At 39.9% G+C, this 25,749-nt stretch overlaps 1 protein-coding gene and 1 long non-coding RNA gene across 2 annotated transcripts in view; one reads left to right on the top strand and one right to left on the bottom strand.

Moving 5' to 3' along the window:
• Positions 1 to 8,986, bottom strand: part of LOC128084355 (uncharacterized) — a 24,607-nt gene extending 15,621 nt beyond the window's left edge. Inside the window, exon 1 of the long non-coding RNA XR_008208489.1 lies at positions 8,860 to 8,986. This is a non-coding gene — a long non-coding RNA (uncharacterized LOC128084355). The remainder of the gene's footprint in view (positions 1 to 8,859) is intronic.
• On the top strand, positions 7,365 to 25,749 carry TMA16 (translation machinery associated 16 homolog). The gene is made up of 7 exons (XM_052690318.1): positions 7,365 to 7,491; positions 7,576 to 7,688; positions 16,230 to 16,267; positions 17,063 to 17,147; positions 18,118 to 18,266; positions 24,299 to 24,341; positions 25,517 to 25,749. Exons 1-7 carry the CDS (start codon positions 7,489 to 7,491, stop codon positions 25,656 to 25,658), a joined length of 573 nt encoding a protein of 190 aa, XP_052546278.1. The 5' UTR covers positions 7,365 to 7,488; the 3' UTR covers positions 25,659 to 25,749.

Below are 25,749 nucleotides of genomic sequence, written 5' to 3'. Positions count from 1 at the left end.
GCAAGGCATCATGATGAGTTTTCCCAATAGGATGAACTTAATACTCTCTATTTTCACCACACCTCTATTTCCATATATGTTAATACAACACAGCTGTTCATTACCCACGGTACAGAACTCCATAATCTAAACACCAAGAAGTTGACATATTTGAGAAGGTCTTTAGTGATAGAAGTATAGAAGAGAGCGAGATGCTTGTATGGAGAAGTATATTAATTTGGCCCAAGATTCAGTTATGTAGCAACCAGCTGTATCTCACCTGGATATACTAACTGCCACAATGCAGCAATCATTAGCAACATTTTGCACGGCCCCAAAAGGCACCATTCATACCTGTGAATTTACTTTTACAGCTAAAAAAACAAACATGCCAATTCTTTTTCCTTCAGGTTTCTAGACACGTACAAACCTATTGTGCTGTTTCAGTTAATATCGCTGTGGTTTTAGTTGTTTCTTCTCCTTGGTTTTTAATCATCTTTCCCACTCCTACCATCCAGGAACAAAAGACAAGGTAAAAGAAATAGGAAAATGAAACTAATTGTATTCCCACAGGAAACACTGTTGCAGTAGTAGCTGCAATTGGTTTCTTACGATTCCCAAGCCATTTTGAACTACTAGAAAATGCAAACATTATTTGGTTATTTCTGCACAGTTCTAGGTACTGATGCTTAATTTTAAAAATAATGAGGCTTTTCCCTTTCCCTCGAGACAAAGCACTAGAATTATGTTTGCTATGCACGTCATATTACAAGTAATAAAGACCTGAATCCTCAAGACTTATAACTCGGCGTACCGTATTCCCTACTGAAAGAAAAGCACTGCTAAATCATATTAAAGTTTCACATCAGTGCCAGTTTATAAAAGCTCAGCATATGGCTGCTAAGCTTTGAGGAAGAGAGGCTCTGTTGCAGTGTTTTGCCTTTTTGTCACTGAAAGTCAAACCGAGAACTTCCAGGTTCCTAGTGTATTCATGCAGAAGATAACTGGTGTGAAGGTTTTTGCTTAAGCTTGCAACTTCATGGGCCATTTAGACAGAAAACACACATTCTGCAACTTCAGCATGGAGGGAAGTGGCTGCTAGAAGCAAGACCACTCACAGATACTCTGAGGAAGGAGCCATGTTTTGCCAGTTCCTACAAATTAACTTCCAAGTATAAGCAGAAGTAAGAAAGGGGATTCAGAGTCCTGATTTGAGCAGTAAGCATCAGAGCCTTATTTAATGTCATTTAACATGAAGATATCAGAATCACACTGAATCATTGGAAAGGACCTCAAGAGCTCAAGTCCAATCCCCCTGCTAAAACAGGTTTCCTACAACAGGTCACACAGGTAGGTGTTCAGACAGGCCTTGATTATATCCATAGAAGGAGACTCAACAACCTCTCTGGGCAGCCCGTTCTAGTGCTCCGTCACCCTTATCATAAAGTGGTTCTTCTGCATGTTAGTATGCAACTTCCTAAGTTTTAGGCCTTTATTCCTTGTCCTATCACTACACACCACCAAGAAAAGCGTTGTCTCATTCGTCTCCCACCTTCCTTTAGATAAACATTAATTAGATCTCCCCTTAGTCTTCTTTTCCTCAGCCTTTCCACATATGGGAAACGCTCCAGACCCTTTATCATCTTTGTGGTCCTCCACTGGACACCTTCCGGGAGATCTCTGTCATGTTAAACCGGGGAGACCAGACCTGGACACACTATTCTAAATGTGGCCTTACCAGGGCAGAGTAGAGGGGGAGGATTACCTCCCTCGCCCTGTTGGCCATGGTCCATTGCTGGCTCATGGCCAACCTGTTGTCCACCAGAATATCCAGGTTCTTCTCTACATAGCTCCCCTTCAGAAGGCCATTTCCAAACCTGTACTGACGCGTGCAACTATTCCTTCGCAGATGTAATATCTTACACTCGCTCTTTTTAAACCTAGTCAGGTTCCTCTTTGGCCAACTCTCCAGTCTGACTTGGTCTTGTTGAATAACAAAACAGCCTTCTACTCCATCAGCCACTCCTCCCAGCTTTGTATTATCAGCAAACTTGATGAGGGTGGTCTCTATCCCTTCACTCAGGTTGTTGATGAACAAGACCAGACCCAGCACTGATCCCTTGGGGAACACTGCTAGTTACAGGCCTCCAACCAGATGCCACTGATGGCAATGCTGAGCTCTGCCAGTCAGCCAGTTCTCAATCCACTTTACTGTCCACTCATCTATGTCACGCTTTCTAAGTTTAATAACAAGGATTTTATGAGAGATAGTGTCAAACACCTTGCTGAAGTCGAGGAACATAACATCCACTGCCCTCCCCCATCTACTCAGCCAGATATGACATCATAGAAGGCTACCAGGTTGGTCAAGCATGATTTCCCCTTGGTGAATCCATGTTAACTATTCGTGATAACTTCTAATTGCTTGGAGAGGGTATGCAGAACAAGTTGTTTCATCACCTTTCTGGGGATGGAGATTCCCAGATCTTCCTTCTTGCCCTTGAAGACTGAAGTGCTATAGGCTACCCTCCAGTCTTCAGGTAGCTCCCCGGTTCGCCAAGATCTTTTGAAGATGACAGAGAGTGGTTCAGCAGCCTCCTCTGCCAGCTCCCTCACCACACAATGACACATTGCACTGGGGCCCATGGATCTGTGTGCACTAATACTAGCTAGATGCTCTCTGACCAGATCCTCCTCAACCAACAGGAAGTCTTCCTTTCTCCTGACACTCTCTCCTACTCCCCAGGGTCAAGGATAGCATCTTAGCACTGAAGACTGAAGCAAAGCAGGCATTCAGAATCTCTGCTTTCTCAGCATCCCCTGTTACGAGGGTACCCACCTCATTTAGTAGGGGACACACATTTTCCCTAATATTCCTTTCACTGTTGATTCATTCCTTTCTTCTTCCTCGGTGATCAGGCCCTTTTTCCCACATCTCGTTGGCCACCTTCTTTTCTATTAGTTGACCCACGAGTTCCTTGCTCATCTACACAGGCCTCCAGCCACCCTTCCCCAACTTCTTACTCTTCAGGATTCTGATCTTGAGCTCAGAATCAGTGATGTTTAAGATCTTCTATGGAAAGCAGTTATACCACCACAAAACTGCTCTAGAACAGCTCTGAAAATACAGAGACAGAATTTCCTCAGGATTTTGTTAACTTCACTTGGTGTTGTTAACCTACCTAGAGCTCACCTAAGATCTTGCCTTTCGGCAGCTTTGGTACAGAAGTGCATTAAACAACAGCCGTTATAATACGACTGTTATCATGATTATGTGATCACTCAAACTAATTGCATTCAGTAATGATTTGGATCACAGTAATTAAGTTTGTATCCCCAGAGTATCTACAATAGGTGAGGGAAGTGAATTTAATTCACAGACTCTGATATCTACACATCTATTTAACCAGGCTAAAATTTGGAAATATTTCATGAGGAGTAATCCAGTCACTACAGTCTTATCTGAAGCTTAACATGCTTCCTCTAGTAGCAAAGTCTCCATTTCCTATTTCACATTGTGTCATTCACAAAATAACATCCTATCCTTTGGAAATCCCCATCCGTATTTTTCCTACACAGGGTTACACAAGCTGCATGTTCTAGATGCTAAAAATACCCACAGAAATGAATCCAGCAAAATGTTTGCTGAACAAAGTGCACTTGTTTAACATTATTAAGAAGGACTGATAAAACTAGTCAACTTCTTGAGGGAAAATCTGCCATCAAAACAAGTATTTTTTTCCACTAAGGGGCTAAGACAATTTTTTTTGAGGAATAAACACACTTGGAGATGGTACTCATGGATCTTGGTATGTTTCACTGATTTTAGAAGCTAGTTCTTGACAATTTGCAGAGGGCAAAATAATTCAGTCTCTGGAAATCACAGACTCCAAAGCCTTAAAACAGTCCAAGCTCTTTATTACCTCCTTATACAATACTAATTCCTTTAAACCAATGTTAATGAAATTGTGGAAAAAATAATGGGGAAAAAAATCCCACATTAAAAGACTACAGAGATAATCAGATGAATTATTAGGAATGCTTAGTATTTACCAGGAAACCACATGTCTACAGAGGAAAACAAGGCACTCAGCTAAATCAGTCAAACAATTAAAAAAGATCTATCTTTTGACATCTGTGGGTATATAGTGATACGTCTGAACACATTCACCAGGACTATTCCAACACATTACTCTTGCAGCTTGAAACTCAAAAGTAGTGAGACTATCTAATAAGAAAGGAACATTGTAGGACAGGTTCTCATGGCAATATGGTATAAGGTAATGCTGTTTTTTTTTAAGTTAGGTGATTTTAAACTAGAAATAACAGAGTTGCATATGAGTAGATACGTATGTTTTAGCTAAGCACAATGCTGTGGCACTCCTTTATTGCAGCAGAAAGAAAGCCTATTCGAAGTTAAAAGAAAAAATAAAGACAACAACAACAACAAAAAGGAAAAATATCAGTATGAACAACTAAATCAGAAATTGTATGTAAGCATGCCAGAGGAGCTGCTGAAAGCCTCATAAGATCTTAGAAGTGATACTTGTTTTCATGAATCTCAGCTAAAACAGAATTGCCAGAGTTACCTCAACTAAAATATTCTACAACATATTCATATAACAGCCTGGGTTGCAGCAGGTACAGGACCTAAAGTGAAGGAGATTGAAAGAAACAGGAAGGAAAGAGATCACTCAGAACCAGCAAGAGATGTGACTACAAAATTATCTACTGCCAGTCAAAACAATGAGATTTCCATCATTTCACATTTCTGTGGGAGACAGAAAAATGGGAAATTAGTGGGTTAATTCAGTAACTATTTTCTTAATTGCCCCAAATTTCTTATGTTTCCATTCCTATTGCACGTACAGTGAAAATATCCAGAAAAGATCTTACAAGTTTATTGGGCAGCAAACTCAACTCATTATGGAAGATGTAAAAAAGTTAAAATATCTTCAGCTTCTTTTTATTATCTTAATTTGCGTTGCAATTATACAGTGTAACAACACATTTTCATGGTTAGGAGGAGGAATTCTTCAGGCTAGACAGAAGCTTAAGAAGAGTCAGAAGTGGCTGGTGCTCTAAGATTCAGGCAAGCTCTCCAGATCTATCTGACCACATAATTGTGTATCATTTTTGTAATTGAGCATTAACTCAAAGCAATAATTAAGTACTCTCTTGCAGTGTGACTGAAATTGGTCCTGAAGGGAACCTTCAAAAATAAGTATCTAGCGTATGTGATTTGATTTTCTTTGCTAAAGGTACCATGCTATCCAGTGGTAACATGTTACACAACTATTCCATAGTCTCATTTCAGGTTCTTCCTTCTAAGCAAGTTTTAAACTTGAATGACTGTATGTCCAACATCTTGAAACTCAAAATCTTCACAGAGCATGTGGCTGCTACGTTATCAGGAGCTTTCCAAGTATATGGAACAACTGGTCTATCTGAAACATTTCCATTTTACCGTCTGTTGATTTTCTTAGTACTTTAAATATCCTATATTCTATTTAGAATTTTAAACCATCTGCAAGCATATAGTGCACCAGGAAAGTCTTAAAAATTATATTAACCTAGAAGGTTATGTCTAAAGGACCAAGTGTCTTCTGCTTCTTTCATGAGTGACAGAACCCATTGGGAAGATCTTGAGTATAATTAGGAAGGAGAGAAGGGTGAGAAAACAAACAAACAAACAAACAAACCAGAACTTAGGAAAATGAAAAATAACAAACACAGAAATAGCTAGCATGAAACATAATTAATGGAGCATAGCAGGCATTTTTAATTTTTTCTTGCATAGTATAGTTTAGAAGTAGTTATAAACCATAAAGGAAATTGTAAATTACTTACATTTTTCCAGTTTACCAGCAGAGAAGGTTGACAATCTGCAAACTGTAGATTTGGGCTTGGAATTGATAGATATTTAAATTAAAAGCATTAACCTGGCATAATTAAAAGAAAATGGCACTGCATCTATGAAATCAGGATGCAGCACAACTTGGGTAAGTCTTTGACCTAAAGAACACATCCTCAGATTTCCTTCAGCTCAGTTTATGAACTATGACAATGCTGAGCCTGGTGTTAACTAATTTCTCTTCCAAAGAGTTGAATTAAGGATAATCTAGGCTATGCGTCAGTTTTAGAGACTTTCTCATTCTTACTAAATTTCTCTGTTTTTAAACCATCTCAAAACAAATAGCACACCAACTTCCTCTATACCTTCACTGCTGTGAGCAGAGCTGAACTTTGCATATGCAAAAGAAAATTGTCATTTCTAAGTGAATATCATTCAGCAGAGACTTGCAAGAAATAACCATTAAGTGAAAGAACAGCAGTAACAGCAACTATTAAAAAAAAAGTGATGTATTCACTACTGTGCCTACACCTTTTACTCACTAAGTGGTAACAGCACATACAAAAATCACAACTGTAAAACATACCATCCAACAACAGAATAACCAGTAATCCCATTAAATAACTGCAAGCTTATCTTACTAATTTCCTATGTCCATTGTATTTCTTGGTATCACTGATTACCCTGAACATAATCTAGAAACTCTACATGTGCCTTTTCACCAGAAGTCTACTACAAAGTATGCCTACCACATACTTCAGGCTAAGACAAGCAAAGCTGAAGCTATATCTGACAGTGAGCTCTTCCCTCACTGTCATGCCCATTACCTTTATTATCTTCTAAACCCAGCTATTCACCTTCACTTGATTGCCTTGAACTCAGGAAGCCTGCATTTTACTAAAACTACGCTAACCGCAGTTCTAACCTTCCTCCATTTTAAGTAATGTAGTAATAACACTATAAATGAGATTTTTCAAGAAAACTCAGAGATCAGTTCAACTCATTTGTCAATTGATACACAGCATGGCACTAAAACAGTGCCTCCTTCTCAGAACTGTGACTTTTAATCTTTGAAGTAGCATACTGCAGAACTGCTTTGTAACATGTAACATGTTACTCTGTAGTAACCAGAATTTGATACCAATTTGTATGGGATCTGCTGAGTCACGGCCTGAAGCTCTGATTGATCACCTGAGGCGAGCATGGAGTCAGCCAGAGGAGCACAGGTGAAGGCAATTCACAAAACCTGTGCTGCTGGAAGGGGTGAAGCCTGGCTGCACCTCTCCTAGACCTATTTAAGAGCTGGCTACCAGCTGGGTATTGACAAATTGTCAAATTTGAATTCAAGTATTCCTTGTAAGTCCGGAACAAGGCCATCAAATCAGAAGCATCATCACCCAAGGGTGATCTCAGCACAGTCAGTGGCCAAAGACCAGCTCGTTAAGTGCAATCTACACATCGCGTGTGCCTTCCTTAACACCCCCCCTTTAGAATTTAAGGTTAGGTAGGATGAATCCGAGAACTAGGAAGCTCATCTCACCTCCCAGCTGCACCTTCCAGGCCCCGGAACCTCATGCTCGCTGCTCAGTCGCCCGCCCGGATCCCTTTGGCGGGAGCACCGTGCGGACGGCGGCCGCGGCGGGAAGGCGTTCGCCATGGTGCGTGGCGGGACGGCGGGGTGGGACGCGGTACCCCCGACTGCCGGCCGCTAAGCACAGAGGGGTCTTCTCATTTCTTTTCAGCCCAAATTGCCAAAAACCAAAGGAGGGAAGCAAGAGAAGAAAGCTGTCCATCCGTACAGCAGGAAAGCTGCCCAGCTCGCGAGGGAAGCGCACAAAAAGGACAAGAAAGAAAAGTAAGTGCTGTGTAACCTCACGTACACGCTGACGGACTGCGTGTGTGTGGTGAAAAGAGACTGCTGCGGTCAAGGTTGGCTTTCCAAAGGCCTGCGTAGCACTGCTGGGCCACGTGAAATGATCGCATGCACAAAATCTTCCGTATGTAGTTCAACTACTTCATTTTTGGATTTTAAGCAAGGTTTTTGCATTGCGAGTAAGCGTTTTGCTTATTATAGTCTGAATGGCGTCGTGCTAGTGACAGCAAATGAGGCTTAATCACCGGGCTTGACTTTACTCCAAGTTTTGCTTGGGTTTACTTTAACTCAACAACTTCTTGTGCTGAATTCATTTTAAGTAACCTCATTGGTATCTGCCCCACCTAACAGGAGCTTCTACATGAATCTAGTATTTAGCTCCTCCTCAGTGATGTTTCATGGCAAGTTCACTTTTCTTTTAGTTTTCCATCCCTCCCCTTCCGCAGAATGAGAAGATAGCTAGACAGAACTTGCCTTCCATTTTCACTCTGTTACAGCTGCAATGCACAGACCTACTCGTTAAACGTGGATATGCTGCTGTTGTTTGTTTAGAAAGTTACTGAAGTGAACTTCAGGCATTTTCTGTCAAAGTGCATTTTGGAAGGAGCGTTGCTCTGGGAGTTCGTGGTACAGTTAAAATGTTCCTCAGAGACTGTGCAACCTCTACGGCTAGGGATGAATACACAGCTTTACACAGAGCAAACTTGTACCTTTTTGCACCTGGGAAGGGGCCCTTTATAAGGACAACTGTCTCACACAGCCTCAGCAGAGCTGCTGTGAGACTTTACAAGCAGCACATGTAGAAATTCCTGGAGTTTTTAGCATGCAAGAGGTTTTCCCTGCTGCTTTATATTCTCATGCAGTCTGACTACTGGTTTTAACTGTGTGCTATTAGTTACTGATCATAACTGTTTTCCGTAATGCTAAATTGAGTACATCATCCCTTAAATACCTCTTCTTGCCACTTAGAGAGTTTAGTCATGAAAGATAACCAAATCATATTTGATTTTTCATTGCTAATGTCTACACCTTCATTAAAAGCAAAAATATACTGTATAATCAAAGAATATTATAATGTTATAATCACAAAATAAACCAAGAGAGTTAGGTAAAGCAGACGATGATAACAAAAGAGAATAAACAGAAGGCTTACCCCTATCCTGGGCTCACTCGCAGAACTCCAGCAGAGGCATTCTCTAGAAGAGAACCTTTCCAACTGGTACTCAGCTCTTAAATAGGTCTAGGAGGGGTGCAGCCAGGCTCCACCCCTTCCTGCAGCACAGGTGAGTTGCCTTCACCTGTGTTCCTCTGGCTGACTGATGGCTCGCCCCAGGTGATCAGAGATTCAGGCCTTGACTCAGCAGATCCCATACACTCCATCCCTTCACAGCCTGAACTAGTGATCAGGTTAACTAAAGGGTTAACGATATCAGGCACCAAAGGAGGTGTCCTGATCTGCCACAGGGACACGATGGGGGTCCCTTTAGCAATAAAGTTCGGAGTGTTGACCACAATATCAGTAGGCCATGTACCTATTACTGGAGGGACTCCTGAGCCTCCCACCTCCAACAGTCACCCCCGAGGTGCAAGTAGGCCACACCACTTGGGTCCCACCTGCACCTTCCAGGGCCATTTCATTTTATGGGTACCCGGCTCTAAATTCTCAGGGGCAGGGAGCAGAAGATTATTTTCGTTACCAATCTGGGGTCTTACCTGATGATCAGTGCCCGTAATTTGGATCCTAAGCAGGGTGGCCCATGTCGTCTGCAACATTCTCAGGCACTGGGTCTGCCGTCTCGGGTCTTGCATTCAGGTCCTGCAGGGTTTCATACAGTCTTTTCGTCCAACCCTGCAGGGACTGGGAGTCTGTCTTCAGGGCAGCCTTAGGAATACCAATATAACGTTTGATGAGGCCTGCCCCCGTTGGATTATATGGCAGGTGGAATCACCATTCAATGCTATTTTCTTCTGCCCAGCGCTGTATCGTTGCACCAGTAAAACGAGTCCCTTGGTCGCTCTCGATGACTTGAGGTGTCCTGTAGGCAGATATCAGTTTAGTGCATGCCTTGATGGTACGTGCCTGGTTTGCTCTCAGTACTGGATAGGCCTGCAGTAGCCCACTTGCAGGTCAGGGCGTATCTTGCCCCCTCGGAGTGAGAAAGGGGCCCGATGTAATCCACCTGCCATTGCTGGAGAGGATTGTGTCCTCTATCAAGGTGGGCTGTTGTTTCAGGCAACGATCTTGGTTTCATCTTGGAGCAAGTGTCACAATCCTGGCATGCCTGGACGATACCAGATAGCTGTATGGGCAGTGCCCATGCTTTAGCAGCTGCCCACGTTGTCTTTTGTCCAGCATGCCGTAGCTTCTGATGTAACCAGCGGGTGATGTTCTCAGATGGTGACTTCTCAATCCATCGAACTCGGGCCAGCGTGTCGCCTTCATCGTTTCCCGGTGACTGCAGGGGCTGATGACCAGAAACATGGTAGACACGTACAGTCCTGTGTTTGACCGCATTCATATGTCTGACCACATGTCTTTGCCCCAGGTTGGTCGTGAGTGGATAGTCCACTCCTGTGAGACCCACTGGGCAATCCAAAGAGTGAGCCCCCGGTACACAGCCCAACTATCTGTGCAGATGCTCAGGATGCCATCACCGAGTTCCTTCATTATAACCATCCACACGGCTCGCAGTTCTGCCCATTGGCTGCTCTGACCATCCCCCTCATCGAACCAGATTGTCTCCGTGGAAGGATGGTACGCTATTGCTCTCCACTTGCTCGGGTTGCCCTTGCTGGACCCATCTGTGTACCAGGCATCTTCAGGGATAGGATATTCTCCCTTCTGAACGGGACTCTTCTCTGGTGGAGCGACCAGTATTTCTTTTGGTGCATCACGGTGATACATCACCAGGCCTAGGATCTTCTGGAGTTCTTCTTTCAAGGGTGATGAAGACAGACTGCTCCTTTGGCTGAGATAGGCGACCCACTGTGCCACTGTTTGTGCTTGGGCCACCCCTGTCTTATGAAGGTGGGTCAGATCTTTCACCCACCCCTGAATTGACAGAGAGGTCTTGACTATAACTGCAGCTGTTGGAGTTATTGGCTCTACTGCCTCTAATGCCGAATAGGCAGCCAATAACTGTTTTTCAATCATACTGTATCTTTCTTCTGCTTTGTGCCAAACCTGAGACCAGAAACCAGTGGGGGTCCAAACAGAACTCTGGCATTGCCACAGGCCCCAACCGAAGCCGTCTTGAGTAACATGAACATCCAACTCGGCTGGGAGGGTAGGATCGAATATACCCAATGCCTGAGCTTGTTTAACTGCAAGTTTCACTCATTGGAAAGCGTCCTGTTCGGTTTTCCCCCAGTCCCATAGCTGCCCCTTTTTTGTGAGTCTGTATAGTGGCCTTAGCAGCTGCGCTAGGTGACATGTGAAGGAACACCAGTAACCCATATACCTAGAAACTCTTGCAGCTGCTTCGATGTTGTAGGGACTGGGAACGCCTGAACCTTATCTATGACAGCACTGGGTAGCACTTCGGTCTTTCCTGACCACACCACCCCCAGGAGTTTTATGGACAGGCCTGGACCTTGCACCTTTTGGGGATTTATAGCCCATCCCCTCTGTCGTAAATAGGTGGTTAATGAATCTGCTGCCTGTCCTGCTGCCTCCAGTGAGTCGGATGTCAACAGAAGATCATCAATATAATGATATAGGTTAACATCATCAGGTTTTCTCCAAACAGCCAGTTCATGTGCCACTAGATTTGACAATACGTTGGTGAATGCACGTACCCCTGTGGCAGGACCTGAAAGGTCCACTGCCTCCCCACGTAAATGCAAACTGATCTTGCGATTCCTCAGCAATTGGGATACTGAAGAACGCATTTGCTAGATCTAGGACACAATGATAGGTTTACATCTCTTTACTTAATGTGTCCATTAGGGAGGCAATATTGAGTACTGCTGCATGAATAGGCGACGTGACATTTAATTCTCTGTAATCTACTGTCATTCTCCACGTGCCCTCCAACTTGCGCACTGGCCATAGAGGGGAGTTATATGGGCTGTGTGCAGGTCTTATAATACCCACTTTTTCTAATTCCTGCACCATTCTCGATATTTCCTCTTGCCCACCCAGCAGTCTATACTGTCTGACATTAGTAATCTGGTGCGGTTTCAGCAGGCAAACAGGCCCATGTTTTGCATGGCCTCTTAATATTGACTGCACCGCCCGGATACTGATACATCTTTGTCAAAGTCTGAACTCTCCCATGGTTGTCTGGAGGGCCAGACCCCATAGAATATCTGTGCCCAGAATGTATTCTTGGACTGGGGCAATAGACACCTTGTACTCCCAGGGTGGAAGACGCCCAACCCCCAATTTTAACCATGTTTGGGTGACAGGAATCGTCTGTCCCCCAAAAGCACCAATCATCATTCTGTCCCCATTAAGTTTTGTCAGATCTCCAGAGATAATTGATGTTTCCGCTCCCATGTCCACTAATGCCATAACTCTCTGAATATTTTTTCAGGACCAATAAATCGTTAATTCTACATTCACACGCACCTAATACGACCAGTTCACAGATATAATTCTGGAGGTCCTCCATGGAGGACCACATCCCTATATGTAGAGGTCTATCTGATTTATTCGGCCATACTATACGATAGGCCGCCATTAACCATTCTATTATAGAATGGTTTTCATCAAGGTATTGATTACCTGCATATAACCTCTGCCTGAGAGCAGGATGGACAGTCATGGTGGCCAACTTGGCTATTTCTGGGCCATTCACCAAGACACTTGAAGATGTAGAATTGGCCTCTTCCCTGTTCATACGCCAAATTCTAGCTCTAGTTTTTCCATTCCGTCTTTCAAAAGTTGATTTTCATTCTCTAAAGTATTATTTCTAATTTCCGCATGATTTAAGGCGCTTAATAGTGGCCATGCCACCGGGAAGGCAGCCAGTTGTCTTTAGTGATGAGCACATCCTTACTCACTCCCAGAAAGTAATCCGCCATGTGATATGGGGAGATATTGCCCATAACGCGTAGTGGTCCCCATTTTTCAATGATAACCACTAGCTCATAGTAGGGGGATCCCTCAAATCCTGGGATCTGCCCTGGAATCATTTTCTCTAGAGGAGTATTGTTCTCCCCCTTGACCCATTTATAAAAATTCCAAAGAAAAGACATGATGTAAATTTTAGTATGTTTGGCCTGCCTGACTCACCAAGTGTATAATCAAAGAATATTAGGATGTTATAATCACAAAATAAACACACAGAGTTAAGCAAAGTAGACTATGATAACAAAAGAGAATAAACAGAAGGCTTACCCCTATCCTGGGCTCACTTACAAAACTCCAGCAGAGACAATTTCCAGAAGAGATCCTTCCCCCCTGGTAGCCAGCTCTTAAATAGAGCTAGGAATTGCCTTCACCTGTGCTCCTCTGGCTGACTCACGGCTCGCCTCAGGTGATCAATCAGAGGTTCAGGCCCTGACTCAGTAGCTCCCATACACATACACAAAAACAGTGTGTTAAGGTTAGATTGGGTATTCATTGTGACATGGTACACTTAAATCAGAAAAAGATTCTATCATGTGGGCAGAATTATATTAGTGTAGTACCCGTACTGACAAATTCTTAAGTGCTGCTTTTGTTTCCTTTTATAACAGAAAGAAGCTAATTATAATAAGCAACCCACCTGGAATGGCAGTTTCCCATTTGGTTTACCATTTAGTTACTTTTCTTCATGGAAAAGTTGCCTTTGTAAATGTGATTGCTTTTTAAGAAGGAACCTTACATAAAGGAAGTAAAATTATTTATGAAAGTAACAGCACAGTTAGCCTTTCTGTTTCTTTAAAGTACAGCAAAAGGAGCTGGTCATGGCAGCAGTATTCTTCCAAGTGAAACAAACAGATCTCTTCTGATGTGTGTAATGGATTAACCTGAGGAAAAAGCACCTTTTTATGGAAAGCCATTAAGTACTGGCTGTTCAGCAGGCTAATTAAGAGTGTGCTTCAAACAAGCTAGTGAAAGAACAGCTGCTTCCTCTTTAATTCTGTGAGGGATCAGTGAAGCCTACTGTCTTCACAGAATGTCTCAGTTTAAGATTAGACAATGTAGAGCGCTGTCTTCTGCTTTAAGCTCTCTTTGTTTTGAATGTTAAAAGCTTTTTTTTTTAATAAGCAGACATGCTCAACAGTTTGAGGATACAGATTCTGTCTTAGGCTCTGTTTCTTGATTTCTGCCTCTCCTTTTCCAAACTTTCTTACTATTTCAGGCACAGGTTCTTTAGTCTGATGGTAATTGATACAATCCTTTGTTCCTCACACAGAAACTATCCTGCTAAAAGTTGTGTGTCAACCTGGACCATCCAAAGCTTATTGTGATAGCAAAGTGTTCTTTAAATTGCGTCCAAACCAATTAATTACCCATTGTTATCTGCACACGAAATTTCAGTATTACAGTGTGACACTGGAGAAGAAGGAAGGCAAAATTCTTTAAGTTACAGAAGTCTTTCATAGCATGTCATCCAAATAGTCAATGCAATCATTCTCAATGAAATATGACAGAATTACACCTTTTTCTTCCCTGTCTTGCTCTTCACACAGTATCTACTAAACCTCAAGAAAATCTTTAATCATCCTTTTCCATAATGTCTAAATGTATGATTTACATTTTTCTTTCAGTTGGAGTCAAGAGCTTGCTGCAAGGTTGAATCCCTGCCCTTATCCTCTCTTTCCCTTGAGTAAAAGATGTTATTCACTGTGTGGAAGGAGATGAGGAACTATCTTTGCCTTGCCTTATTTGATTAGCTTCCTTGCAAACACTGGTGTATTCTAGCAGGCACTGAGGTAATGCTCTTAGGAAAAGTACAGCGAGGCAGTATCTGATCATATCTTCTAGTATTTCTCATACTGAGATAAGTTGTGTACTCCATAATAAAGAAGGCTTTTCTGCCAGAAAATAAGCTTGATTACGTACATAATTGCCTAGATAAGTGATCCATTGACCACTGCAGGTACAAATGGTTGTAAACCACAAATAGATGGTGTTATGATTTTAAAGAGAGAGCTTTTCTTGATGGCATTGTAGTTTTCTCCATGGCAACTCGTTGCAGATGTGCTTGGCTCACTTTGTTGCTATGCCAGATTCACAGCTGGGACTGCTGGTGTGCAGCTCCGCTGTGTGGGAATACAAATCCTTTCCGTGCACACTGTGACCTGTCAAAACTCCATGCTGTGTGCTGTAAGCCCTCCATGGGCTATCAACCATAATTATCTTGAAGAAATCTTCTACAGCAGACTTTTAAAGCTGGCTTCTAATCTTAATCCTTTTCCCTTTGTTTTTACCAGTCTCATCCAGGTCTGTCCTTTCACCCTGATGTCATTTCTGCTTAAACATTATATTTCTTTAGCCAACCAGCTTTTTGCAGGTATGATAACACTCATCCTGCTTGTTTGTCTTCTGTAGCTTTCTACATTAAAAATTCTTATCCAAGATGCTGTGGCATCTGTAACAACAGAAAAAAAGCAGCTTTCCTTTAATGTGTTAGTGAAAATCTCAGCAACTTGGACACACATTGGTTTTTATGTGGCTTTCAGGATCACTTCAGAGAATGAAATGAAAACTACTTGAAAAGTCTATTTATTTTAATAATGTAGGTTAATGGCCATGTGACCCATGTATGTTTGTTTCTAGAAAGTAGGACTTTCTCTTTTGATCTGAATATTTTTTTAACAGGTGAGATGCTTTTTTGTCCTGTAAGCTACTTGAGTTAACTGTGAAATGCTCATTAGATTCTACAGAGTACAAAGAATTTAATACAAAAGCAAACAGCTTTGAAGTGTCGTGAACTTTGACAGTTGTTCTTTCAAAATATATCCTTTATTTTTTTATTCTTGAGCCATTTTATTACATAACAGACAAAAAAAGCCTTAATAACGTCACAAGTCCTTGAATATAGACAGTGAACATGCACATATATTTTTTAATACTTATCCCAACTATCAATTCAATTTCTTTCTGGAAATGAAGTGAAATTCAACAGCATTCCTTGCTGCAAAACGAGTTAAGAGCTCCCTGTTACAGAACTTGTAGTCCCTGAGAACTTCTCAGTAGGACTGGAGTTGATCCCCAACTGAACTGTGCACACGCATCCTATAGGATGCAGAAGACTTTGTTATCCCACCACAGACTGAGGTGGGATAATCTGGAAAATACTTTCAGATCTTCTTCATAGTTCTTATTAATAAAAAAAAAACCTTGGTTTCATTTTTTTAACATACGAACTTTTCACATAAATGCTTACTGTTCACTAAGCACTAACTTGAATTATTTAAAGTTAATTAAATAGTAGCATGATAGTTTGTTCTTCTACATTTGGCAGATATTTGTTTGCCATTTTACCTTGACTTTCATCTAAATATTTTCCTTTTGAAGAAGGAAAATGAAGAAAACTATCTGCACTTTACTCCTTCCTTGCTAACTTGTTTGTTTTGCTCCATTAGGTTAAAGACTGAGAAAGCTTTACGTCTGAGTATTATTGGTGAGCAGAAACTTTTATTACCAAATACATTACACAACTTTCTATGATAAATTTTTGTTACTTTATGTAACTTTAAAGCTATTCCAACTGGAGTGTCTTTATGATCTTACTCTGTAAATGTAGAATAGACTTTGTAGTCTTTGTAGCTGAAATACCTGATGTTCTCAGAAGTAGTACGTACAGGAGATGAAATAGGATTTTTGACAAAAGGTTAGGCTTTACAGAAAGATTACATAAAGATTAAGCTTGTTTATAATGGGTCACTGTAAGCCAACCATCTGCTTTTGAATCTGTCTTATCTGTATGCTTTTGAATCTACATGGAGACAATTGCTATAAATGTTTGTGAAAGAAGATTATAGATATAGATCAATGGACATGCTGTGCTCTGAAGTAAATACAAGACTTCCAAGACACAATACGAAGTACTTCTTTCCTTTTTAATTCAGTCTGTTTAAAAACTGTGGTAACTGGAACTCTTGTTCAGCCTTTGTTCTGTTGTGATTTCTTCTTTGTTTTCCTTATTTGCCATCTTAAGTAATTAAACCATTTTATTGGTTATCTATTATTTTAGACTCTCATTTCCAGTATTTTACATTAAAGCATCAAAACACTTTTCCATAAGGAAGACAATATTTCTATTATAGCTGCCTTCATACCCAGGCAGATCTTTATGATGCCATTCAGGTTCTTGAAGGGAAAAAAGACAATGAGTTTATTTCAGTAACTTTGAAGAACTTCAGTCTTTCCTGGTGCTCCCATGATGATATAATCAGCATTAATTTCATTCCCGTAGGAGAAAAACTGCAATGGTTCCAGAGTCACCTTGACCCCAATAAAACTGAATACACAAAGAAGGAAGCGTGTGAACTAATTGAAGAGTAAGTCTGGGTGTTAAAAGAACACTGAAGAACTTGATTTGCCTTTCAAAATAATGTTTCTAAATAAGATCTTTGTAGTGACTTAGGTGTTCCTTTCTGTTAAGTCTGTTAGTAATACCAAGTAGCTAATTTTATTAAAATTGAAGGTTGTTCTGTACTGAAATGTATACATCTTCCAATATGCATTGAAATTGCTGAAGTGAGCCTTGTGTTTTTATTAAAGCATGTCCCTGCTTTTGCAGCTTGTGGACAACTAATGATCTGGAGAGGTATTATAATGGTCTGAGTTTGCTAGTTGGGTTTCATTGAAACTTAAATGCACCAATGTAATTGTACTTCTTAATCCTTCTATTTCTTTGCTGAGAAGACAAAAAAGTGTCCTGAATACTGATTATTTAGGAAATATCAAAATTGGATTTGGCTAGAGCTCAGCTTTGTGCATATGTACATGTGATCTGCCACCATTTTGTTTTTATACCTGCAAGCATAATGACCTATATGTATTAAGAATTTGCATTGTATCAGTTTCCTTTCAGGAGCTCTGAAATACTTTCTATGCTGGTCAACACTTGTGATACTGCGAAGGCAATGCCACCTTATTTTCTGGATCCATTTTTAACTGTTTGAACGTTTACACAGTGATGACACTGCAAAGAAGAACTTCAGCAGTTAAAGCTTAGTGGTTATCCAGAGCAGATCAGTTATGATAACGTGAAAATTTCATTCAAACTGTTTGAACAAAAAAGCAAATTAAAGAAAGAAAAACACAGCACCTTCCTGAAAGCAGCAGATGATTCAAACGTAGTTCTAAATGGAACTTCCAGCTTGTAGATTAAAGTTATTTTAGTAGATTTGATGAGCTGTATCTGACTCATTTTGAAAATACGATTTGCAAAATATCTTCTTAGATTGTCCAAGTAATTGTTCTGCAAAAAGTTACCTCTAGCATAAAGGATTGTATTTCTTTCAGGTATATGGAACGGTTCAGTGCCGAGTTGGAGCAGATTGAGTTACGAAACAGTATTAAAGGTAGACAGGGAAGACAGCATGGATCAAGGGAAGCTGTCATCAAGCAGACCATGGAACGTGAAAGACTGCTCTATGAAGGCTATGGGATAGGTACGTAAAAGCTTTAGTGATAATCCTGTGGTCATACCTCTCTACCAACTAACAAGGCCAAAATCAAAGTAAAATTTGTAAGTATTACATTTTTCACCCCTCAGAGGAGTTAACTATTTGTGGAGTACCTTACAGAGAAGTTGGGCAGGGAGGGGAAGGGCAGGATAAAGAAACAGTGCTGGGGAGGGAGAGAAGGATGAGAGAGATCTGACATATTTCCACTACATAAATTGACATTTAATTGCATTGTATCTTTAGTACAGGTAAGTAAAATATATTTTTGAAGTGCAAGTGGCATTTAACGTACATTTAAGTCTCAAGTCTCAGGCATTTAAGTCTCAAATGCATATTATGTGTATATAGTGATCCAGCATGCTTGAATCTTCATTTTATGCTAAGACTTTTTATATTAAAAATGCATTTCAGTGCATATTTTAGTGTGCATTGGTGAATAGTGTGCATATGGGGAATAAAGTGTTTTCCTCTGCAAAGTAATTAGGTTTTGGGTGGGGTTGTGCCAATGAAATCTATATACATGGCTTGCTTTAATACTTCTTCAGTAATGTGCAAATTTACCATTAGGGTTAATCCTGTGACCCAGCTTGCATCTTTCCACCAAAGCAGACCAGTGGCATGAGGAACTTCAACAGTTTGATACGATGAGAGAGTGGGCTTTAGGGTCTGTGAACTTGAAGACGACCAAAACCTCTACAAACTCACGAGCCAAAAGCTCATGAGCTTCAGGGAGAGGCCCATCATTCCTCTAAATTCAAGGTGTGCTCTGTGTGGGAAAATGGTTGCATCAAAAATTGTACTTCTGATATATTTCCAAAGCTTGAATACTTCTGGAGTATTCCTATTAGAATTCAGGCAGTCCTGGAGGATATGTTGGACTGTTACGACACTGCAAACAATTTTACAGGCACAGACGATGTTTACCAAGTAGGATAAACACACTGTCCCTCTTATTCTCAAGTAGAGGCTCTGTGCTTCCTTTAACTTATAAGAGGTGGTGTTGGAGGGAATATGTGAGAAGGCCCTTATAATTAACCTCTGAATAATCAAACGCAAGAATTGTGAAGCTTTCAAATTAAGCATTACTAATGAGAGCTAGCAGTGAGAGCCCAGCTGAAAGCAGTCTCAGACATTTAGCATTTACATTGGCCATCATCACAAGTTTGAATAAAAGCGTAATGCCAGTTATTCTTGTTGACTTCTGTGTTATCACAGGTCATCCTTTGGCAGTGTAGTATCTGGTTAAGTCTTCTGAGATCAGCTGGGAAGCAGTCATGCAAAAACCACAACACAAACATTTCCTCAGAAGAGGCCTAGAGTTTCCCTTAAGAAGGAATAAATGCACTGTGAAAGTATTTTGTCTTACAGGAGACAGCATGCAGGTGCAAACTGCTTTTGAGTGAGAAATGCAAGTTTAAGAACTAGACAGCTGGAACTGGGCTGAAAAGAAGCATCAGTAAGCTGGTTAAGTAAGGAAGAAAAGATAATGAAAGTAAAACAAAAAAAAAAGCGAAGAGCTTACAGTCAAGTACAGAATAGTACTGAAACTTGTGATTTGCATTTTTTCTTTAACAAGCAAGGATGTTAGAGGCAAGTGATAAACCTTGCTTTAATGATTGAGTAGTGTTCAAAGTCAGTCAGTCCAGCTAGTGAAAGTAAGTTGGGGAAAAAGTGACACATCAAAATTGCTGAGATACAAAGGACAGCCAAGTTTTGATGGTGTGTCATATTTCCCTTTCCACTTTATTTTACCAATAAAGTAAATGAGTATGTCTCAAAATATTAGAAGTGTTGGGTAGTACACTTTGCCATCAGAGAGGGATTCAGAAATACCTGTATGACTTCATGCCTAATGGAAAACCATACTGTTTACTTGGAAGACAGAAGAAGTCATAGGAAAATAGATGCTATTCATGTTATCAAATGGCTCAGATATTCCATTTTTCCTTTGTTGCCTTGTGGAAAGCTGACAAAACAAGTAAAACTAGACAAAGACATCAAATGCACAAGCACAACATAAAAATAAAGAAGAATCCAGAAGTATTGCAAGCAAAATTGGAGGTTATTATAGTATTAGTAAGTAAAGCATTCAGAGAGCATAGTGCAACTTCATATATTAAATACGCTCTCAAATTATTCATTATTTGTTATAACAGCTGCTGCAGGTTTTGCTCTCTGTCTAGGGTAGTATTCACTCACAGACAATAGTTGCTGCTAAAGACTGTAATTACAGATTGGGGATAAATGGAAATCAGCTGGAAACTGCTTTTATGCTTCTGAGTAATTATTGTCACTGAAAGCTGTGAAGTGAGGGGCTTTTACAACTGTATTTAAGTTTTTACACTCGTTCCTGAACTCAGTTATTGTAGATGCATGTTTGCTATGAACAAGCTACATGATATGAATTGTTTATGTTGAAGAAATGATCATAGAAATTGATGTATATATCAGATATGTGTAAATGGAGAAGCAATTATTTTACTGGCTGTTTACAAAAGTGGAGGACATCCAAAAGCATAGTAAGTCTTAGTCTGGGAAAAAAAAAGGGTATCTACACAGGGAGCATTCAGATCTGAAAGGTTGTTCTGTTAGCAGTTCCTTATCACTCCCTTATTCCTTAAATACATCTACATCAGTTGTACTGCCATCTTGCTCCTAATGTATCATCATTTGTGTCAAATCTGGTCTTATGTGTTTTTTGGAAAGCTACTGAAAGGGAATCCTAAATCATGTGACATAGGCTTGGAACTCAGAATAGTACACTTTCTGTTGGAAAGCATCATAATTGTTTCCTCTGAAGATTGTACGTTTTTGATTATTTGTTTCCATTTAACTGGCATGTTCTTACAGTAGCACAGTGTAAGTTCTGGGGAAGAACAGCCTTTGAAGCTTAACGTACCACTTTTATTAGTCTATTCTTGAAACTTCAGGATGTAAGGATATTGATTTCGATTGAAATGAAAGTTGTATCACTTGCATGTATCTGCTAGTGTAGCTACAACACTCACAGACAATCATTATCATGGACAGCAATTACACTACAAATTCCACTCATAAAGAAAAGCAGGGATGTATTTGTATATAAATCTAATGCAGTGTTTTAACAAAACTTAATTATAAATAAGCCAGCTTCTTAAGAAGATTTGAGATGACTAAATACACTTATTTACTGTGTAGAGGATGAGGTTCAGAGCAGTGAAGTTTGCAGTAGACTCCTTTACTTTCTGAACTCCTTCAAAGAACAGAAACAACAAGCCTAGGTGCAGCTAGATCCAATCCCAAACTTAATCAGTGTTTTATGTATAAGGGATCACATGTGCACAGTCAATCTAAGCTATAATCTTAGCAAAGCTATCGAAGTTTAAAATAAACTCTTAATCATTATGGATCAGCAAGATGTCTTGATACTGAGGTGTAAGTTTTGTGATCATCCATCTAGCTTAATGAGAGTATTATCACTCCTGTTGCTCACAGTCTTGCTGTTGAGAGGCCAAGCCAAAGGAGGAAGTTGAGGGGAAAGCATGCCACATTATACATAGGCTGCTTGTATTCTCTGTCAAGAGCAGTGATGTTTCAGTTCCTTTGAGATTTAGGTAAATCTCTTGTGCAGCTCTTTGTTTTTGGAGAGAGAAATAGTGCTATGAAAAACAATGATGTTTTTATGAACAATGTACTTCTAGAAGGACATGAAATATTTCAGGAGACTGTCACAGAACGTGATTCCAGTTGGTAAAAAGTAGTGCTGTGAGGCCCTCTGACAATGGGATTGCATCCTGCACCTGCTTTTTCTCTGGTTCTGTTTTAGAAAGTCTCCAGTTCAAGCCTGTGCACAGAGGCAGGATTATTCAGACCCACAGCTGAGAGCTTGCACTCCTGGTGCTCATAGGAACTAGAAGTAATCTGTTCTGATGCTTCTTCATCCAATGAACTATAAAGGGGTTGATTTGCCAGTATTTCTCAAAAGCTCTGTTACAAATTAAGCTCAGTCCCTTGTCTTGAAATGGTGTTAAGGAGTATCATCTTTGTGACAAAACTTGAGAGCTAGCACAGTTTGTTCTTCCTCAGAAGAAAATCAGTTAAGAGTATCTGAGAGTGTCAGAAATGTGGGGAAAAAATACATTTTTCACTGCTGTTTCATTGCAGCAAATAAGTTGCTGAACACTTCATCTTAGAAATGCCAGATGCTATCTGTTACCTGAAATACTTCATTTCTTTTCCACTAGCTCTTATGCTCTGTTTCTCCATCTGCCATTTTTTTTCCCCATTTTTATCTCAGTAAACACGCTCTTGTGACTTAAGGTTTTTAAAGCAAATTAGGTTCAGAAATGACAGCAGAAACCAAAGGAGTAAGGTATATGTTCCTTTGCTTTGCCTTACTCAGCTGTGATTGCTGTCACTATACCTGTTTATCAAGAAGCAGTCTGCAAAAGTCAAAGTAATAAGTATCAAGAATTGTTGCATGTATTATTAGTCCTCAGCTGACTTTATAACCCAATGTAAAGGGAAAAAATATTCTTCTGAATTGCAAAGCCTATCTGGCCACGAAGATAAGAGGTAGGTATCATCACTCTACATTCTGTAGCAAAACCATCTATAATCCTGCATTGATAGCATCATCTGATTTATTTTTGTAATGCCCAAGAACACTGATAGATGAACAAATGCAAAACTATGTTCAGGGCTCACTCAAGGACAGTGTAAGATGTACTAAAATCTTATATTTTTAAGAGCTAAAATGAAATGGATTCAGTATTTCAGAGGTAGCAAGCAGACTTTCTTCTTGCAGGCTGTGAAATCTACAGTATAAAATATTGTCTGTTAACAATGTATTTTAACTATATGATTTATTTTACATTAAAAAAAAACAAAACTAAGGCTTCTAAATCTCTATAATTAGTGATGATATTAAACACGGGTCGTATGTAATATTTTGGACTTGACCAGGAAGAGAATGGCACTGAATCAAAGCAAAGCAGTGTAGGCCTTCTAGGTAAAATTTTGCATGAGTTACAAACAACACTTCTCGTTATGGATTCCCAGGGAGCAAAAAATAATCTGTGCCAAAAGTACCTGTGCTTCTTGCCTTTTTTTTTTGCTACCAAAGGTAATAAAGATTTGCAGTCAGTATACTTCACTCAAATCAGGTTTGGGAAAGAGATTTCATCTTTATGAAAACTTTCAGTCTAAAATTCAAAATACTGATGTACATTTCTATTTTACTTAGAGGAACATCAATTCATGAGAAGAGATGAGTGTCAACATTCTTTCTAAATATTACATTGCATGTAGGGCAGCATTTGACAGTCATTTCAGCAGCAGCAACAAGCTTCCCTGTAGCAAATGTTGAGAAGCACGTTGAAGCACTGGTGAGATTTACTCACTCAGACTGATGGCACTTCCCTAAGTCCATTACTGATCTGTCTTGCTTGCAGTGGTGACTTAAGAGCTTTGAAATTGTTTTTCTATAGATGTTTCAAAATACTTACAGAAGCCTTAGTGCTCACTAATTAGCAGTGATGCTTGTGTATTCAGGCCACTTCTGAATGTTTTCACAGTCAGTTCTGCTGAGTGGAATTATCTTTTTATTATGAATAAATGTCTGTTTAAAAACAAGCCACAGCTTGATCTTGGTTGAGGATGCTAGCAACTCTGTGAAAACAAATCGTAACTTAATTATTTTTCTGGTTTATTCATTTGCCTTTTTTTTTTTAAACACAAACTTTAAATGCTTCACTGTTTCTCAGATATGTGACTTAGGAGAAGCTGAAGCATCCTCTTTTTTATAACTTGTTAGAACTGAATTCTCAGTGTTTGGTACATTTGAATTCCTGAGTAGTTCATAATTTCACTTCTGATGAGAGGTCTTCCTAGAAAAACACATAAACAGGAGCTTTCTAGTATGACTCCTCATGATCTGAAATACTGTGTTCAGCCCTTACTTCACTCTTCTTTCTTTGAAATGAGACTTGCTTGAATAATGTAGCACGTCTAATAGCATTTAATTTCACTCCCATTAGAAATCCCAGACATTGTGAACAGCAAGCACCTTAAATTTTTCAGGTAAGTTCTTTGTAATCTCACTAAAAAATCTGTTTGTGCAAAACACTGTTTGAATTTGACCTATTGTATGTCTTTTTTCTTAACAAATAATATATGCAGACTGCTAAAGAATTTGTCATTTGCAAAGCCAGATGAGGTGTTGCTAATTCTGCACTTCTTAGCTGTTGCAGCCTAAGTGTTAATGACAGCTTCAGTAAGATATTGCAAGGGTTAGAAAGTTCCAACAGTTAAGAGTTTTATTTCTGTAACTGAAGTATTTTTCTTTGGCTGTACTCAGAGAATGTTTTTTTGTCAAAATGAGACCTCTGGCTGCTCTGTTTATTCACACACAGCTGACTTTTTGTACTTGGATATCTGATGATCATGTTGTTTTATTAGCTTGGTAGAGGCAAGCCAAAGATATCTGCATTATAATTGGCAAATTCTCTCTTTGCCCTTCAGAAAAAGCAAGCATCCTATTAAGTGAATACAGGACTTGTGATATTTAAATGACCCCTTCCTCTTTTATACAGCCTTTAGAAGTAATATACTTCCCATGTGAACTAACATTTACTAACATTTTGTGTCTCCACAAAGTCAGTCACAGAGTCACAGAATGGTTTGGGTTGGAAGGGACCTTAAACATCATCCAGTTCCAGCTCCACTGCCATGGGCAGTGATGCATTGGATCTGTTTGCCTAAAGTCATATAAAACGTTAACAGTTAGAAATCAGAATAAAGCACTTCATGTACCTGTTGATATTAACTTTGCAAAGTAAGCATCCAGATGAAGTGAACTTCTCCAAGCTGCTCTTCTATTGCTTAAAAGACCAGGGGTTTAATGTGTTAAACCTACAAAGAGTTGTCCTAAAGTAACTGAGGAGAGAAATAGGCTTTGGGAATGAAGTGAATTATTTGATTGCTGCTTTTTTTGTCCAGAGTGTCAAATCTGAAATTACCTAGTTCTTCACAAAGAAATCACAGCTGCTGTAGTGTACAAGATGAGGTAAACACATGGATGCTTGGTCAGACTGCAGTTGTGATGATAATATAATGCAGAAAAGCAGCCTCACTTGAGAGGCTCCTCACTTAAGAGCAGCCTCACTTCAGGAAAAAAAGGTGAACTAATGCTGCTAGTCTTTCCTACTACTTCTATTGCTTGTTGTTTTTCATGACTTTTTTTTTTTTTCTTTAAGGGAGTGGGATGGTGATCTGAAGAAGCTGCCAAACATCAAAATGAGAAAGCTGTCATTTAGGGATGCTGTTTGCATTCACACTGAGGTGTCAGATGTGGAAGCTGAAGAAGAACTGAATAAAACAGAAGATGTGGCATCATGAAGATTCAGGAGCTGGAACGGCTGAAGGGAATTGTAAGAAACTTATTTCAGTTGTTGTGGAATCAAGAATAAAGCTAGTGTTTGTAATTATA

Source organism: Tympanuchus pallidicinctus, unplaced genomic scaffold, assembly GCF_026119805.1.
Source record: "Tympanuchus pallidicinctus isolate F22 unplaced genomic scaffold, pur_lepc_1.0 scaffold26, whole genome shotgun sequence".
NCBI lineage: Eukaryota > Metazoa > Chordata > Aves > Galliformes > Phasianidae > Tympanuchus > Tympanuchus pallidicinctus.
This window is presented reverse-complemented; position numbering and strand designations above follow the sequence as displayed.